This window comes from the organism of the source record quoted next, unplaced genomic scaffold (assembly GCF_019419815.1).
Source record: "Pyrus x bretschneideri cultivar Hongxiangsu unplaced genomic scaffold, Pyrus_bretschneideri_v1 Contig19, whole genome shotgun sequence".
NCBI lineage: Eukaryota > Viridiplantae > Streptophyta > Magnoliopsida > Rosales > Rosaceae > Pyrus > Pyrus x bretschneideri.
In genome coordinates this window covers 5,348,996-5,366,191 of record NW_025999490.1, presented here as the reverse complement: position 1 = coordinate 5,366,191, position 17,196 = coordinate 5,348,996, and the positions used below count along the sequence as shown (strand labels likewise).

General features: G+C 38.8%; 4 protein-coding genes across 8 annotated transcripts; 3 read left to right on the top strand and 1 right to left on the bottom strand.

Moving 5' to 3' along the window:
- Nucleotides 1-104: 104 nt before the first annotated feature.
- On the bottom strand, nucleotides 105-3,265 carry LOC125476362 (quinone oxidoreductase PIG3-like). Its single transcript, XM_048582362.1, has 6 exons — nucleotides 2,954-3,265; nucleotides 1,549-1,728; nucleotides 1,365-1,446; nucleotides 1,169-1,276; nucleotides 888-1,046; nucleotides 105-656 (listed from the first exon to the last, which is right to left on the bottom strand). Exons 1-6 carry the CDS (start codon nucleotides 3,203-3,205, stop codon nucleotides 460-462), a joined length of 978 nt encoding a protein of 325 aa, XP_048438319.1. The 5' UTR covers nucleotides 3,206-3,265; the 3' UTR covers nucleotides 105-459.
- Nucleotides 3,266-3,407: 142 nt separating this feature from the next.
- On the top strand, nucleotides 3,408-7,110 carry LOC103966122 (endonuclease 4). 2 transcript variants are annotated; one of them, XR_007257650.1, is made up of 9 exons: nucleotides 3,408-3,678; nucleotides 4,079-4,259; nucleotides 4,503-4,613; nucleotides 4,711-4,766; nucleotides 5,078-5,161; nucleotides 5,328-5,420; nucleotides 5,558-5,611; nucleotides 5,706-5,779; nucleotides 6,385-6,424. XR_007257650.1 is itself a non-coding variant. In XM_009379299.3 (9 exons), exons 1-9 carry the CDS (start codon nucleotides 3,565-3,567, stop codon nucleotides 6,504-6,506), a joined length of 903 nt encoding a protein of 300 aa, XP_009377574.2. In that variant the 5' UTR covers nucleotides 3,410-3,564; the 3' UTR covers nucleotides 6,507-7,110. The 2 variants fall into 2 exon arrangements, 1 of the variants encoding a protein (XP_009377574.2); XM_009379299.3 differs by having other exon boundaries at nucleotides 3,410-3,678; nucleotides 5,558-5,625; nucleotides 6,385-7,110.
- LOC103966038 (endonuclease 1) lies at nucleotides 7,065-9,328 on the top strand. The gene is made up of 9 exons (XM_009379190.3): nucleotides 7,065-7,210; nucleotides 7,559-7,739; nucleotides 7,830-7,937; nucleotides 8,057-8,112; nucleotides 8,176-8,259; nucleotides 8,353-8,448; nucleotides 8,530-8,594; nucleotides 8,725-8,798; nucleotides 8,912-9,328. Exons 1-9 carry the CDS (start codon nucleotides 7,073-7,075, stop codon nucleotides 9,049-9,051), a joined length of 942 nt encoding a protein of 313 aa, XP_009377465.2. The 5' UTR covers nucleotides 7,065-7,072; the 3' UTR covers nucleotides 9,052-9,328.
- Nucleotides 9,329-10,099: 771 nt separating this feature from the next.
- Nucleotides 10,100-14,053, top strand: LOC125467815 (internal alternative NAD(P)H-ubiquinone oxidoreductase A1, mitochondrial-like). 4 transcript variants are annotated; one of them, XM_048582361.1, is made up of 9 exons: nucleotides 10,100-10,170; nucleotides 11,235-11,917; nucleotides 12,068-12,281; nucleotides 12,390-12,550; nucleotides 12,666-12,731; nucleotides 12,815-12,978; nucleotides 13,076-13,190; nucleotides 13,396-13,575; nucleotides 13,688-14,053. In XM_048582361.1, exons 2-9 carry the CDS (start codon nucleotides 11,321-11,323, stop codon nucleotides 13,838-13,840), a joined length of 1,650 nt encoding a protein of 549 aa, XP_048438318.1. In that variant the 5' UTR covers nucleotides 10,100-10,170; nucleotides 11,235-11,320; the 3' UTR covers nucleotides 13,841-14,053. The 4 variants fall into 4 exon arrangements, with proteins under 4 accessions (XP_048438318.1, XP_048438317.1, XP_048438315.1 ...); XM_048582360.1 differs by lacking the exon at nucleotides 10,100-10,170 and adding an exon at nucleotides 10,177-10,353; XM_048582358.1 differs by lacking the exon at nucleotides 10,100-10,170 and adding an exon at nucleotides 10,177-10,550.
- Nucleotides 14,054-17,196: the final 3,143 nt, after the last annotated feature.

The following is a 17,196-nucleotide window of genomic DNA, read 5'->3' as shown; positions in this document are numbered from 1 at the left end:
AATCACGTTTCTGGCTTCGTTAGTCCATTTTTTCTCCACATCACATGGAAGTGGATCATCATTATCAGTTTTCTCAAACAACTGACAATTCACACAGAAAAGAATAACACAGAAAACCCATGATTGATCGAAACTAACATGATGAAAAACAAGACGTTATTCAAATAATTCGACTGCTATATTAGCCGCCTGCCCGCCATCAGCGCCATCCCTCTAATTGGTCTGAATCTCATGATCCATCTCTACATACGTATAGTATTCGTTATGTACATGTTCAAATGGCATGTCTTTTGTACGAAAATTGGAAACTGAATGATCCTCTTTTTGTAATTTATTCTCATGATACATGTTTTCGACAAAAGCATTGCGATACCACATATGCGCAGCCAGCGTTATTCTAGACCCGACATCACGAGGTGTAAACTGTATTGTTCGCTTGATCACACTTAATTGCAATAATCACACAACGAGCAGTATCTTTCCGATATGCTGGCTACTTTCCATGAGCCGGTGAGCTTCCGCTGCTTCAGATAACGGAAAAGACTTGTATATCACAGTTTTCACCTTGCCAGCAACAATTGCTGGCCACACATTGTTCTCCACCTCCCTAACAATTTCCGCTTTGTTCTCGGGACTTCTGTATCGCAAGCCAGCAGCTGCATGCACAACCAACCATATAATATAAGGATGCAACTAACACAAATTATTAGATTACACAATGCACAAAAGCTTTTTGCAAATGCGAGGAGAACAATGTCACTAATAACCGGAAAAATCAGTACTTGATTGAAAGCATATCACTTAAACTACGTCAACATCTTCAATGAGAAAAACCCAAACTCGAATGCCCAAACCATGTTACTAAGACCCAGTATAAATTCTACTACCTTGGATGGTGAGACGCCTCGAAAGCACAGCACGAAGGTCTAATTCTGTAACAGGACCACTCATGAGCCCAACAACAAAAAGCCTCCCATCAAAGTTTAAGCTGTCCAGGTTCCGCCGAAAATAGTCTGCCCCAATGCTATCCAAGATAACATCAACACCTGCCATTGTTGTATACCAATATGTTTTTCTCTTATCCCATAGTACCACTAAATAAAAATTAAAAGGTACGGTAATCTATTTTTGGGGATGACTAATGGGGTGTTGATGCAAGTGACCAAACCTTTGCCGCCTGTTTCTTCTTTCACCCGTGCAACAAAGTCCTCTGTCTTGTAATTGATGCATACGTCGGCTCCAAGATTCTTGCAAACGGCTAACTTTTCCTCATTTCCTGGAGATCAAGATTTATATCAATAAACATGAAAAACTGATTTTTTGCCATAAAAAAATAAAAAGAAAAAGAAAAATCGCTGGCTTACCCGCTGTGACAAAAACCCTTACTCCCTGGTATTTGGCTATCTGAATCGCAAATGTACCAATTCCACTGGAGCCCCCATGAACCTGAGATTTTAGCAGGTCGTTCAGTGATATATAAAGCGATGCATCACAGACGAAGAAAGCAATTGACTTTATCACTTATGCTAAAGTAGGTCTGGAAGTTACCAGAAATGTTTCACCAGCAGAAAGCCGACTCATCATAAATACAGTCGACCAAACAGTGCATGCCACCTCAGGAAAGCTAGCAGCATCCGTCAAAGAAATACCAGGTGGGATGGGAAAAACTTGTCCTACCGGTACAGCCACCTTCTCAGCATACCCTCCCCCACTAAGAAGAGCACACACCTGCACAGCACAGGACCTGTTCAAGTACACTACATCCATCATCTCTATACTTGAATCAATAAACCCTTTGAGGGAAAACAAAGACTCAAATCCTATTTCACTGCCAGAGTGGAGCAAAATACAGTGAAACGCTAAAGACGCATATCTTAGGTCTAAAACTAAGTTCATACGGGGTGTCTCCTGCTCCTCCCGCGATACAATTCATTTCCCGACCATTCTCTCATGTTAAGAACTCCAACCATTCCAATGCTTCTTAAGCCAAACACTATATGCAACTGCGACCTGCACCATGAACAAGCTAAAGCGAAAACCGCTTCCTTTTCCAGTTTTGCAAGACTTAACTCATTGCCCCAAAAAGTTTTGATGGGCAAACTTAGGATATCAATCCATTACCTTGTCCTATATATAGAAAGTAAAACTCAAGCAAATTCAAACAGTGATCACCCCAATTTAACTTCCTTACATGATTCATTTTTCATTTTAGTTTCAGCTTGTCAAGAGGGTGTACTCAATTGAGAATTTAAGAGACTTTAATGAATTTATAAATCCATAGATTTTTATGGAGTTTAATTGATTTGTAGAGATTCCATATAAAATTTTGATTCAATTCTCTCGAAATCTCACGAGGAGAGGTAAGATTTGTGGATGCTTAAAATACATTACGAAATCTCTCCAAGCCCCTCTAATTCCTCAACTTTCTCAAATACTTGAAAATCAATTTCTAATTGAATACACCTTAAATATTACAAACTTCTTTAAAATCTTAATTGAATACATCTGGATTTCTAAAGATTTTAATAAACTATCTTAAAATTCTAATTGAACACACCTATAATTTCAGATGGTCACTTAAAATTCTGAATGAATATCTCCTAAATTCATTAAAAGAATTAAAATCCCTCAAATTTCCAATTGAATACATCCCTAAGTGAACTGAATGTTAAAATCCGGATTCTTTTGACAACGACGATATCATAAACTACTATAATCTACGAAGAGTTTGAACTTGGGCGCAAAGCGGCGGGCACACTGCCCTGACAAATTTCAAGCCTAACACATACCTGTAGAAAAAGCTCAATTTTGTAAGAGCGGACCACCTTCTCAAATTTCTTTCATTCAATATATGCATACACCCAAATGACCAAACACCTATTTTCCTTCTACTTTCCCACCATTTTCTCACCAACCAAACACATCGAAAACAAAAATCCAAATTTCAAATTACCCGATCACCGGCTTGCCAGCGCGACACGTGTTTCCCGACGGCCTCGATGGTTCCAGAACACTCGAGTCCCAGGTAGGGGCTGGAACCCGGAGGCGGCGGATACGCCCCCTTCCTCTGAATCGTGTCGGTCTGGTTCACCGCCGTGGCGGCGACTTTGATCAGAACTTCATCGTCTTTGAGCTGTGGGTCCTCGACTTCCTGGAGCTTCAGGACGTCGGGCCCACCTGGAGACGTTATCACTACGGCCTTCATTGAAGCTTCGACTTTGAGCTTCTCACTGACGGCAGGACTCTGACATGTTCGCAACAGAAGAAGGTTAAACTAAGCGGTGGCACAAACGACATGCCGTGGGGCAAACGACGTGCCGTGGCGCAGTTTTTGAGGGACCAATGAGGAAACGACATGTCGGGCTGTGATGGTTGGTTCTTTTTCCCCTTTGCTTGGTTTCTGAGAAAATAGAACCAGCAGTCACACTGTCACAGCTCCAATTCAAATCCGACCAGAGTTCTGGGCCTCACATTTTCTCAGCAGCCAAACAGTGGGTTAAACTCAAGGTACTGATTTTCTCGGGAAATTTGGATTCTTTCTAGCTTAATTCTGCTGTGACAGTGATGGGTGGGACTGGGTTTTGGTGGATTTGGAGGGTGCTTGGGTCTCTGCTATTGGTGCCAGGAATTCTGGGTTGGGGCAAAGAAGGCCACTACACAATTTGCAAGATTGCAGAGGTGAGTTTTGTGCTAAAACACTGGGATTTTGGCTGAGTTTTTTTTTTTTGGCTATATTTGTAATTTGCTATAGAAAAAACTGAAATTTATGAAATTAGGAGCTTAATTTTGGCCATAAATTTAAAAATTCAGTTACTTTTGTATTTTTCTTTGATTTTTCAATAATTTAGGCTGTGTGATAGGTCCTGGGAAATTTATGAAAATTTATATCTGGAAAAGGTGCAAGTTTTTTGCTCTGGTATTTTGTAAATATGTTGGATACTACAAGATTTGGATTGATCAATGTGAATAGCTGTATGGAGAAATTACTGGATTGATATGATTGGTAATTTGGTATGAAAATTGCTACATGCTTAATTTGGATGATGCTCAATCGGTTTCTTGCCTTTCTTTTGTCCAGGGATTTCTGAGTGAAGAGGCTCTCGCTGCGGTGAAAGAGTTGCTACCAGCGTCTGCCAAAGGTGATCTTGCAGAAGTTTGCTCCTGGCCTGACGAGATTCGTTATAGCTACCATTGGCGATGGAGTAGTCCCTTGCACTATGTTGACACACCGGATTTTAAGTGTAACTACAAATACTGCAGTAAGTTGCTAATTTTCGATGGTATACTGGTGCTAGTTTTTAATGTAGTATGGTTTACGTTTTATGAATGTTTCTCTAAGTATATGAACGTGAGATTCTTTAATATGGAATACTTTGGCCTGTGTGATTAATTCAGTAGCTTTTGCGTGCTGTTGTATACTGTGTGTGTGTGTGATCACGGATCAGTGATTGTGAAGTTTAAGTTCAATCTGAAAATAAAAGATAATTGCCCGTCTTGAATAGGAGACTGCCATGACTCTGCTGGACATAAAGATAGATGTGTCACTGCAGCGATTTACAACTATTCGATGCAACTCTCTTCGGGTTACCATGAGTCCATCTCAGCATCAGGATGTGAGCGGCCATATTATATTATTATATAACTTGTGTTCTAACATATAACTGTTTGTATTAGTAATTACCAATTTCCTCCTCCTTTTTCTATTTACAGACAACTTAACAGAGGCACTTATGTTCTTGTCTCATTTTATTGGGGATGTCCATCAGGTTTGTTCTTTGTACTGATACATAAAAGCTTTTACTGTCTTACTTAAAAGGCAAACAGTGCAATGGCATACTACTTGAAAGTTTTCTTGGAAAACAAATATTACATTTTTTTTTCATTAAATATTTTTAATTTCAGTATGTATATGATTTTTCCATCCACATTGTAGAGTTTATCCAAATGAATCGGTGTAAATTAATGAAACACATTATTTGAATGGTTTAGACTAGAGGTTTACAGATTTTTTGCAAAATTTTGTACGAGAAAATATCCCTTTTATTTTTCTTAGAAAATTCATCTTTTGCTGTGACAGCCCCTACATGTTGGCTTCACTGGAGATGAAGGTGGGAACACAATAATAGTCCGATGGTATCGCAGGAAGACGAACCTCCACCATGTAAGCCTTAAATCTCCACCTGTTTTCTGGCTTTATGTTTTTACGAGAATGATTGTTGAGACAACGATCAGATAGACTTTGCAATGAGAAAAGATGGCTTATGTGTTGTTGATGTCATTTTATGAGCAGCATGTAGTTTGATCCTGTGAAAATGGTGTTATTGCAGGTCTGGGATAATATGATCATTGAATCTGCTGTAAAGACTTACTACAGTAAGGATCTTGCAATCATGATAAAGGCCATTGAAAGGAATATTACAGTATGAAGTTCATCTTTTGTTGTCGTTTTAGTTTGTTAGTTTCTTCTGCTTTTTGTCCTCACAAATAGAACACATCATCTGCTGCAATGCGATACTTATATTCTTCTTTCTGTTTATCTGTATATTACTATTTGTAGGATGGTTGGTTCAATGTTATACCGTCATGGAAGATTTGTGCAAATAATCAGACTGTATGTCCGAACGAGTATGTAAATGTTCTCTTAGTTTCTTTAATGCTCGATACATCATATTTAGCTATGATTTGACTTGTTTTTGGTCATGCAGGCATGCCTCTGAAAGCATTAGTTTGGCATGCAAATATGCTTACAGAAATGCCACGCCTGGAAGCACACTGACTGGTATGTTCTCTTTTCTGGTAAATGTTTTCTCTTTCATAACAAGGCCTTGTAAGCAGCATTAGGTTTGGATTTAGCACCAAACAGATTCCCATTGTAAGTTTCGTTTACTCAATTGGGAAGGGGGAACCTTCGGGTTGGCACCATGGTCCATGGCATCCCTGATCAATATTCAATATCACTATTCATGTGTTTTAACTTTCAACTTTCACATAGCTTTTTAAGTCTCTCCTTGGGAAGGGAAAACTAGATAACATATGTGGAGTTATTGGTGTGAAAATAGAGAAAAAAACTACACCTGCAGTGTTGTTGTGGCAATATTTCAAGCCTATCACGCCCCATCATGTGTCTAGACTTTCCCGCATGACAGTGCATGATTGACTTGGAATACCATCACCATAATTGCATGTCCAGTTGCGTGTAAGCTCTTTTCGAATTGTTGAATATTGCAGCAAGGACAACCTACCTGCATAATTGCATGTCCTACAAATGTTTATATAATCACATTTCTGGCTTCTTTAATCCATTTTTTCTCCACATCACATGGAAGTGGATCATCATTATCTTTTGATACTGGCATATTCTCATCTAATTTTGTTGTTAATCAGATGATTACTTCCTCTCTCGGCTACCTGTTGTGGAGAAGAGGCTAGCTCAAAGTGGGGTCCGCCTGGCTGCTACCCTCAATCGTATTTTCTCTTCCCAAGCAAAACAAATTGCTGATGCATGAAGAGGAAGGATGGAGATGTACCAAACTAGCCAAGTCTTAGGCGAAATAGCCCTAATAGTCCATCTAGTCTGTTCGAATTTTCACTTCCGTCCTTATAGTTTCATTTTGTTAGCCCGTTAATCCAATCCGTCAAATAAGCTAAATTCCTTGTTACTTGATCCTGTTAAAATGAGATCTGCATAAAATGGATAAAAAAAAAAAAACCTAACTTGACGGATTGGACTGTAGCAAAAACAAAATGAAACTGCAAGGACGAACAGAATAATTGGTATTGATGTGCAATTTAACCTAATTCTCTGCATATCCCTACGATGGTGCTGATGTCCAGAATATCCTCTGCAGAATATGCTCCACCTCATCTCCACCTTGCTTGCGTTAAAGAAATACTTTTAGGGTACTTAATTTAGTTAAATAAAGACATTAAAGGTACTTAATTTAGTTGGAAGACCAAACTTGTACTCATCGACCACCTTTGATGTCTTGTAATATAAGGAACCAAGTCCTTCTGGTGGGCCTATAAATGTAGTCTGTATGTGTACTGTCGACATATTGAGGAACATAATAAGATGGAGAAGTATAGATGCTTTGGGGGATTTTCCCTTCATTGGTTTGTTTTGTTGTTGGTTTTTGTTTGCATTATTATGGTTCCAAGAGCTCAAGGATGGAGCAAAGAGGGTCACATGATGACGTGCCGGATAGCGCAGGTAAATGAGCTAGTCTCTTATGTGTGGTGCCGGACACGCAGACCCAGTGAGCATCATTAGGGTCTGCACAAGAGAATTTCTATGAAATGAGTTGCCTCGAAATCCAAGTTAAAATTATGTCCAAAAGAAAAAACCGTAAAAGCAATTACTCGAAGTAATTTATGCGTCTAATTCTTCTTTTTTCTTTTTTTGATTTGATAATCCAACTTACCCCATTCTTTACATGCCCTAAAGAAAGGGAAACAAAAAAGCAAACAAGCAAAGGCTGATCAGTTCTAGATTTTGAGTTTTCAAAAAAGCTTAATCCTTCAAGTGTCCTCTCTCTCACTAACTAGTGATAAGCCGCAGGCACTCCTAGAGCCTGAGGCTGCAGAAGCTGTTCAAAATCTACTACCTCACTACGTGGACGGCGACTTGTCAGCTCTCTGTGTATGGCCGGATCAGATCAGGCATTGGTACAGATACCGGTGGACTAGCCCACTTCACTTCATTGACACTCCAGATAATGCTTGCACCTTTGACTACTCAAGTAAGCTTCCCCCTGACTAATTAGTATTTAGTACTGCTTGATTAGCAAGAAAGCAACGTTGAGTCAAAGTTTGGTTTTTGAAAAAAATAGGGGATTGTCATGATCAACATGGCGTGAAGAACATGTGTGTTGCTGGTGCCGTCCAAAACTTCACCTCTCAGCTTTCACACTACACAGAAGGAACATCTGACCGTCGATGTAAGAAACCCCGTTTTATTTTATGCATCGATTGATTGTATTGCTTTAGGGTTTGTCAATCGTTAATTTCTTGTATTGCACGACAACATCATAGTTTCTTTTGTATTTGATCTTTGCAGATAATATGACTGAGGCCTTGCTTTTCTTGTCACACTTTATGGGAGATATCCATCAGGTAATATACATACCCGTGGGCAATTCCAAGTTTTTATGATCGTCTTCGTGCGTCCTTTGGCAGCCAATGCATGTCGGGTTCACGACAGATGAGGGAGGAAACACGATAGCCTTGCGTTGGTACAGGCACAAATCCAATCTTCACCATGTAAGCCCTTGAAGTTGGAACAACCAAATAGTAGTCCGGCTATGGAACGAACATCCATTCTTTATTAAAAATCGAAACTTCTTGTTTCTGCAGGTGTGGGATAGGGAGATCATACAACAAGCTATGAAGGACTATTATGACAAAGACATGGAACTCCTCCTGCAAGACATACTGGCGAACATCACAGATGTAAGCACCAATGTTTATTAACTTACAAGGGATCGATCGATATATGGAATTATGTGACTGAATTATTAACTATGCTAACAGGGAATCTGGTCTGATGATGTTACATCATGGAAACACTGCGATGATCAACGTTCATGTATAAACAAGTAAGCCTTGATCAACGTTCATGGTCTCATGCGTACCGAGCACATACATGCACGTACGGACATACACAGCTTTTATATTTTGGTGGTCGATGTTAGTGTTGAATACCTTGTTACGTATGTACGTGTATAGGTATGCGACGGAGAGTATAAACATAGCTTGCAAGTGGGCTTACAAGGGCGTTGAGGCGGGTGATACTCTTACAGGTATATGCGCCCAATCACATTTTTACCAGTGTACATACATTACACATACACATTCACTTCCAAATTTCAATACGAAATTGTTAACTAACCAATTATGTGTTTGAAAATTTTAGAGGATTACTTCCTTCCTCGGCTACCTGTGGTGGAGAAGAGGATTGCTCAAGGAGGGGTTCGCTTGGCGGCCATCCTCAACCGCATCTTCTCTTCCGGTCAAGATACAGAAGTTGATGACGACGTATCACATTCAACCTAATCAACTAACCGGAAGTTGCTGATCAAACTCAAGCATGAAGATTGAAGCCTGGCTAGGATCTTAGCTAGCTAAAAGAAGACTTGACATTCTAATTTAAAGCTCAATTAGTTATTCTTTATCCCTTTTACAGATTCCTTTCAGATTAGGCAATCGACCAAGATTTGTACTTTCGTATTTGGAAACTTGTTATTTCACTTCAAATTGCTAATGTATATATGTTGCCTCCAATGTGCTATAAATAAGTTACCCGAACCCCATTTCTTCTTAAAGTTCCAAATCCAAGGTTGAAGATGGAGTAATCACGAAGGATCTTGCAGAAAATCAGGAATCACAATTTTTTTTTTTTATTTTTTTAACAAAATCGTATTTGTTTTATTGATTTTCCTCTTTTCTAACTTGAAAGTTAAAGAAAAAAAGCACATATGTGGCTTGATAAATGATAAAACCGCTTCAAAATAGTTTCTAGCATTTTTTTAATAGGCAAGAGCTTTCCAAAACTCAGCAATACAATTTTTTCAAATAAAAACTGTGCACTAACTCACAATTTTTAATAGGTTTTGGGTGATTCTCCAAAAAGAGAAATGCTAAGGGAATTCTTCATGAACTATTTGCTTCCTCACAATTTAACGTTAATTTCTAAGTCAATATTATGAAAAACTATGCAAAACACATGAGATAGCAGAAAGTCCAATTTTTGAGAGAATCTTCTTAACTTTTATCCTCCAAAATTTATCGCAAAACTTATTTTCGAGGGATTTCCGCCACATAAAAGCAATCAAAATACTTGGATTGGGCTAGTTATAGGCCCAATTTGAGTTATGGTTTTTGGGTACAAGTAGTGGGCCTTTAGGGGAAGGGCCATTTTCTGAGACCCATAAAAATTAGAAAAGGAAAGTCAAAAGGACGCCCCGAAATTGTAGGAGGCAAGACAGTTGTACTGTACTCAATCACGCCCTACCTACCTCAAATCTTGACCGGACGCCATTCTTTGTCTCCACTCTCACTTAAAAACCAGGGCTTAGGGCATAACACTCACGCGCATACAGCTTGGAGAAAATGGTTCATGAAAGTGGGACACACTGAACAAAACGACACCAAAACGTATTACATACGCTCGTCGTACTGTCTACCACTCTCTTCCTCTTCCTTTCCCTCTGCAGTTTTTCCTTTCCAGTTTCCACTTTTCGATTTCCCAGAGTGAAATATAAATGCCAACCATGGACTTTTGTCATTCTTTTACTGCCTAATGTTTAATAATATTTACATATCGAATCCCAACAACCTTCCTTGCGTCGCAAGTCGGTACCCTTCAAACTTTCTCTTGATTTCCCATACTTTTTACTTTCCAGATCAGTTCTTAGGTTTTGTGATCTCCCACCAGCTTTATATAAACGGACACCGAAAACCCTTTTGATTTTTTTGTCCTAAGAAGCTACTCCAAGATTCTTGGATATTCCAAAGCAAGCAACCTTCATTGATTTCATCGCTCCAAATTTACTGTAAATATTCTTTAGCTTCAATTTCTGCTTCACAACGCCGATGGGTTGCTGTTGGATTTGAGTTTGATTTCTGGTCCTCTATTTTTTCGCTTTCGGCTCGTTTTTGTTTTGTGCCTTTGGTGTTGATCTTTGGCAGAGAATTATATAGCTTTGTTGCTTTGATGCCATACAATTTTTTAAGCCAAATTATTGAATTTTTGAAAATTTCATGAATCTGGCTGTATGGATTCATCCGGGTTGTTTTTTAATGTTTGATACAAGCGATATTGAGAGAGGGGCAGTCGAACACAGGACATCAAGCGCGGGTGTGCTTGTGTGTGTGATCTGTGTTTTGTGTGCTAGTTAAATGTTAATGTCTATACGCAATGCATAGAATTATACTACTGCTTTTTATGGTCTTTCACTCCTCCTAAATTTACAAGAGCCTTTCTCTTTGTTTCCCCCATCAGCTGATGGCTAAATACAACTGGTTTATGTTTTCTAGCCAAGTAGTATTTTCGACACGAATTGCTGTCATATGCTAATAATCTGTTTGGAGTGGTGCTCTAATTGTCCTGCTTGTTGTCTTCACCTCGTCATCTGTTTGGAGCGACAGTTCAGCTTACCTATAAATATTTCTGCCTTCAATTGTTATATAGTGGTAGCGATTTTTGTAGCTCACTTCCTTTGGCTCAATTTCAACAGGTTGAGCACGCACCATTTTGGCATCCTTTAGGAGATCCAAAGAGTACTTACCACTCTTGCTTCGGGGGGAAGTACTCAATCTGAACATGGCATTCGAAAGGATTGCTAGGACTGCTCGACATGGATTCAGAAGGTCACCATCAGGAGCATCTGCGCGCACAACTGAGAAGGATATGTTGTGTGAGCGAGCATCCACACGCAAATATTGCTCCGTACCTTCACTCGAAAGAGAGACGAGAAACAACAATCTTTCGTACCTCTCCAGCATTTCGAAGGTGAATCACAATAATTTCTGGAGCAGGGGAATAAGCATAACCCCGAATTATCAATTCCCTTCTGCGGAAAGGATTGTTGAGGAGTCTGATTCCGAGTGTAATGACCCCAAGTATCCGGGACTAGAAGCTACCAGACCGAGTGAAAAGCCAAGAGTGGTGGTCCTTGGCACTGGCTGGGCTGCATGTCGATTCCTCAAAGGACTAGACACCAAGGTTTATGATGTTGTTTGCATATCGCCGAGAAATCACATGGTCTTCACTCCTTTGCTTGCTTCAACTTGCGTTGGTACCCTGGAATTTCGCTCGGTAGCTGAACCTGTTAGTCGTATACAATCTGCATTGGCAACGAGTCCCAGTTCATACTTTTACATGGCATCCTGCGTTGGCCTTGACACTGACAAACATGAGGTGAGTGAATTAATAGTTATCAATAGGATTAGTTCGAATTTGGAAAATATTTGTATAGTTTGTTCAGTTATCATAACATATGGCACACTGACTAGTGCAGCATTGTTTAAGTCATATGAGTAGAAAAGTTAATCTTCTCCTTTCTTCTAGGTTTACTGCGAGACAATTAGCAATGGTGGTTTGTCTCGTGAACCTTATAGGTTCAAAGTTGCGTATGACAAACTCGTCATAGCTGCCGGAGCTGAACCCCTGACGTTTGGCATCAAGGGTGTGAAGGAACATGCATTTTTCCTCCGCGAAGTGAATCATGCCCAAGAGATTAGGAAGAAGCTTCTCTTGAACCTCATGCTTTCTGAACATCCAGGTGCGTGTTGTATGTGTCTCGGAGTATACAAATATTCGAAGACTTGAGTGAGGACAATTGCCAAGAATCAGTTCTTAACACTAACATCTTATGCATTTTACTTTGCAGGCATATCGGAGGAAGAAAGGAAACGCGTCCTGCATTGTGTTGTTATTGGAGGTGGCCCTACAGGGGTGGAGTTCAGCGGCGAATTGAGCGATTTCATCATGAAAGATGTACAAGAACGGTATAGTCACGTTAAGGATTACATCAAAGTCACTCTCATTGAGGTACTCATTCGTAATTCTCACATATATTTATGGATTGGCTTCTTGCGGAGATAAATTTTGAAACCAATGATCTTTTTCTCTTGTTTTTTTTTTTTTTTTTTTTTTTTGGTGACAGGCGAATGAGATTTTGTCATCGTTCGATGTTGGGTTAAGGCAATACGCAACAAATCACTTGACCAAGGTAAGTTTGGTCTGCTTTCCAATTCTGGAGGCCACTTCTTGTTGATTTTTCGGATGAATTTGAAATGTGGACCTTTTCACCAGGTTGGCGTTCGCCTTATGCGAGGCGTTGTGAAAGAAGTGCATCCGAAGAAGATAGTTCTCAACGATGGCACTGATGTTCCATACGGCCTTTTGGTCTGGTCTACCGGCGTTGGTCCCTCAGAGTTTGTGAAAAAACTTGATCTTCCAAAGTCCCCGGGCGGAAGGTATATCCACCAGCATTTCTTTGCTTTTTTTCGGTTGGTTTCTTTTTTATGTTCAATGGAGCAAGGATCTAAGATATTCTTTTATTGAGTGACACAGGATTGGTGTCGATGGGTGGATGCGGGTTCCTTCAGTGGAAGATGTGTTTGCACTAGGAGATTGTGCCGGTTTTCTCGAGGAGGCGGGGAGGCCAGTCCTTCCGGCTTTAGCTCAGGTTAACTTTTAGTTTGCTCTAGAAATTACACATTGCTGTTCAAGCCTGTCATACTTCCTACACATTCCTTATAAGTGACTATTTATAGTAAAATCTTTCAACCGAATTCGGACTTTTGAACTTACTGATAGATCGACGCAGAAAGAGCAAATGAGCAAACGTGAAGCCACCTTCGAACTAACCTAGTTCACTTTTTTTCAAATAGGTGGCAGAAAGGGAAGGAAAGTATCTGGTAGAGTTGTTTAACAGGATTGGGAAGCAGGATGCCGGGAAGGCCTTCAGCGCGAAAGACATTCCTCTCGGGGAGCAATTTGTGTACAAGCACCTAGGAAGCATGGCAACAGTTGGAGGCTATAAGGCTTTGGTTGATCTGCGCCAGTCTAAGGTAGATTTTCTTTGCCTTTATGCTGAAGGGCAATGTGCTTTTCCGCCGAGCACTTTCAAAGTACCTTTCTACCAAGCATTTTCCTTAACCTGTTGATTAAAAAATTTTGCAGGATGCAAAGGGCATATCCCTTGCCGGATTTCTCAGCTGGATAATTTGGCGCTCCGCTTATCTGACGCGTGTTGTCAGCTGGAGGAACAGGTTCTATGTTGCAGTGAACTGGGCTACTACTCTTGTCTTTGGCAGAGACAACTCAAGAATATAGGTTGATGCTACAAGTCACACCACACACATTGCCATATGTTATAGGCTAGTGATTTTCACGCTACTCGTTTCACCTTTTTCTGAATATTAAGGCTACGTATGTTAGAGGCTTAAGACCTTGATCCCTCAATTTGTTGAATTGGGTGAAATATTTGGTTCAAGTAAACTCGATCTTCCAATATTTTGTTGCAAAACATTGTCGATGTTCAAAGTATCTCGCGTCCACTTTTTAGCATTGATACTAAAAAAGATCTCGAGCATTTGTATTCATCGTCAATTAGTTCTAAGTTAAATGCTCATATTGTAACGGCCGGATTAAAAAGGGACCAAAAAAAAAAACAAGAGTATTAAAACATATTCCGCTCATCATAATGTTTTAACTACAAAATTTTTACAGCCTTTTGTTGCAAGAAAAGAGCTAAAAAAACCTTACCCTTCCCTGTCACACATTCATCTAAAAAGCAAAACTCTTCCACCAAAAATCTGGCCTGGTTGGTTGATTGTCCAACACATGATCTGATCTGACCAGTTAAGAGAAGTGATGAGCATTGCCGGATTCACAGCCGCCGCCGCCGCCACGGCGGCTGCTGGCAGAGAAAATGGATGAGAAAGAGTGGCGCAGAACCCCCACAATAGCCACCTTCACCTGACCCCTCTTGGGGATCAAACGGCCGGAGAAACTCCCACCGTTGATCATAGCATTCCTTGCACCCTCCATCTCTTCTTTCCCTTCTGATTATCTTAATTTTCGAATATTCTACACTTCGAAAGCTCTTCTCGATGCGGAGATCAGTCTTTCTACTACGCCAGAGAGAAGAAATGGATGTTTGGATCTTGAAAGCTTGAAACTTTTGAGCTGTGAATTTGTTTTGAGATTTGGGTTCTCTTGCTTGGGTTTATATAATGCCAAGGACATCAATTTTTTTTTTTTTAAATTTGGGAAAATTAATATTTTTATTATACTTTTTTTTTTTGTATGGTCGTAGAATTTGACTGTGTTTTATTTTATTTTTTGGTTTGAGAAAGACAATCTTGACCTTGTCGTGTTCACACTTCACAATTTCACTGGCTTGCTTTGTCGGTTTTACATTTTATAAAATCTTTTATTCTCCCTCTGCTCCTTGAATTCATAAATCAAATAGTTTATCCCTTCATTGAGTTCATTCTTCCCAACGACTTGACCAGGAAAAGTCCAACATAAATTATACATAACGAACCACCACAGGTTTAATTATGAACATGAATTTAAGCCATTACTTTAAATGAACTTTTTGAGTTTAATTCTTGACGTTTGTGAATTTATTTGGTTCTAAAAAACAGTAAATTAACGTAAGAAGGTCACAAGTTGATTTATTTTTTAAAAATTGTATAAATAGGAAAATACTTGGCTTTTCTCATGTATAAAGAATAATAATGGAGAAATGTCACATTCGGAACTACTATATATGTCATTTGAGTCTCTTAACTATTTTTGCGTATTCAAGATGATCGAAGTTCTGAGTGGTAATGTATTTTACAACTATTTATGTGAGTTTGATTTCTATATTCAAGAATTTTATATTATTGTAAAATTTAATAATAGAGAAAATGGCTGGTTAGATAATGTGAACACGATTATATATTATTATAAAATTGAACAGCTATAAAGAAAAATGAAAAAGAAATAATGCATAAAAATCACATGGCCATTTGTCTTTAGCTCTAAGCCTCTACCTTTTCTGAAGAGCCAAAGCAAAACCTAGATCCGGGCCAGCCCGGTCCCATAAGGGCATGTACTATATTCAAATTCAAGTGGGCCCGCCCGGTCTTGCAGGACCCAATACCACCCAACTTAGGAAAGGAATCCTCTCATCTTCCTCCTAATTCATCAAGTTCAAGAATTCAGACCGTTGAAATTTGATTTAATTGGTAAAATTATTATAACTTAGCCCTTATTTGTAGACATTAGATTAAATTTTAACAGTCTGAATCCCCGAACTTGATGGATTAGGAGAAAGGGATCCGGAGAGGATTCCTTTCCCCTAACTCAAACCTCTTTTTTTTTTTTTTTGGTCAATGAAGGCCTAGTGATTAAAAGCTGTTTAAACATAATGTCCCTGCCACTAATATAATTATTTTTTTTTAACAAACGATATTATCTACATTAAGGGGAGGGAGAGATGGGCACAACCTCACAATAAGCTAGCAATAATGTGGTTCAAATTTGCCTTTGGCCATAATCGAACCTAAGACATTTCACTTACAGGAGAAGAATAATACTATTAGACCGTAATACTAAATGGTACTAATATAATTAATTAAACGTAAACTGCTAAGACCATTCACAGAATCTGATAGTGAGGGGGAATACCTTGATTCTTTGTATTTCACCTTAATTATATTTTAATTATGTCAGATTATGTTTGGAAAGGAAGAGATTTCTTTTTTCTAAAGTACAAATGTTTTTCTAGTAGTTAGAACTGAGCACCATGAAACAGTAATTCTAAACCAGGAAAGAAACATCGATATGACTATTTGATTTGGGCAATGTTTGAACTGGCCATACAGAAAGCTTCGATATATCGAAGTTTTTTTGGTTTATTGTATCTCATATATTTGGGACGTAGTGGTTTATTCATACAGAAATAGATGTTGTATACGATTGCCAGCTAAGGTAATTTTCTCTCATTAATAAACCCAATGCGAGGCTGATAAGATCAAAATATATAAGAGGCTCATACTTTTGTGAGGTTTAAAATGATAATCTACAAAGTCTAACAATCTCAAAACTGTTACCGAAGATTTTCTCATCCACCAAACCTTTTTTCACTCGAACTATAGGTCTCGAGTCAAAAACCAATTTGTTGGCTTCCAATTTTCCTTCAACTTAAAGTGCCACGGGCACAACACTTCATGAACAATTAACAAAAATTAATCTTTGGGTTTATGAATACTTTTTACATTTTATTTGATGTAGAATAGATGGTCGAGTGGAATAAAAACGAAATGGGACAAGGGAAGACAAACAGACACAATGAGCATTTACAGATTTGACGTCCAAACTCCGTTTCGGACGCATAATTCCATCCCCAAAAGAGAGCGATGTTCTAGTTCAAATGCCACCGTTTTGCTATGATGTACAATTGATTTTAGCTATCTGATATCATTTAAACTTTCAAAATCGCATTTTAAAGTTTTTAATAGAAATCAGACTTTTCATTTTACGTCAATTTACTTCTTTTACATTTTCTACTACTCTCCAAATAGTGCTAATAATCGAGTTAAGTATATTTAAACCTTATGGCTGGTATTATAATCATCATTCAAGAATTTTTTTAATAAAAAATTTCTGTTTTCTCCAACTCTAATTGATTTCAT

Coding starts and splice junctions, on each gene's coding strand:
- LOC125476362 (XM_048582362.1), bottom strand. CDS start 3,205: ATGAAGGCCGTAGTGATAACGTCTCCAGGTGGGCCCGACGTCCTGAAG. Junction 1,729..2,953: donor GCTGGCAAGCCGGTGATCGG/GTAATTTGAAAT, acceptor TGTGCTGTGCAG/GTGTGTGCTCTTCTTAGTGG. Junction 1,277..1,364: donor AAGGGTTTTTGTCACAGCGG/GTAAGCCAGCGA, acceptor CTTGATCTCCAG/GAAATGAGGAAAAGTTAGCC.
- LOC103966122 (XM_009379299.3), top strand. CDS start 3,565: ATGGGTGGGACTGGGTTTTGGTGGATTTGGAGGGTGCTTGGGTCTCTG. Junction 4,767..5,077: donor TTATTGGGGATGTCCATCAG/GTTTGTTCTTTG, acceptor TTGCTGTGACAG/CCCCTACATGTTGGCTTCAC. Junction 5,162..5,327: donor GGAAGACGAACCTCCACCAT/GTAAGCCTTAAA, acceptor GTGTTATTGCAG/GTCTGGGATAATATGATCAT.
- LOC103966038 (XM_009379190.3), top strand. CDS start 7,073: ATGGAGAAGTATAGATGCTTTGGGGGATTTTCCCTTCATTGGTTTGTT. Junction 8,260..8,352: donor ACAAATCCAATCTTCACCAT/GTAAGCCCTTGA, acceptor TTGTTTCTGCAG/GTGTGGGATAGGGAGATCAT. Junction 8,595..8,724: donor CAACGTTCATGTATAAACAA/GTAAGCCTTGAT, acceptor GTACGTGTATAG/GTATGCGACGGAGAGTATAA.
- LOC125467815 (XM_048582361.1), top strand. CDS start 11,321: ATGGCATTCGAAAGGATTGCTAGGACTGCTCGACATGGATTCAGAAGG. Junction 12,551..12,665: donor TCAAAGTCACTCTCATTGAG/GTACTCATTCGT, acceptor TTTTGGTGACAG/GCGAATGAGATTTTGTCATC. Junction 13,191..13,395: donor TCCTTCCGGCTTTAGCTCAG/GTTAACTTTTAG, acceptor TTTTTCAAATAG/GTGGCAGAAAGGGAAGGAAA.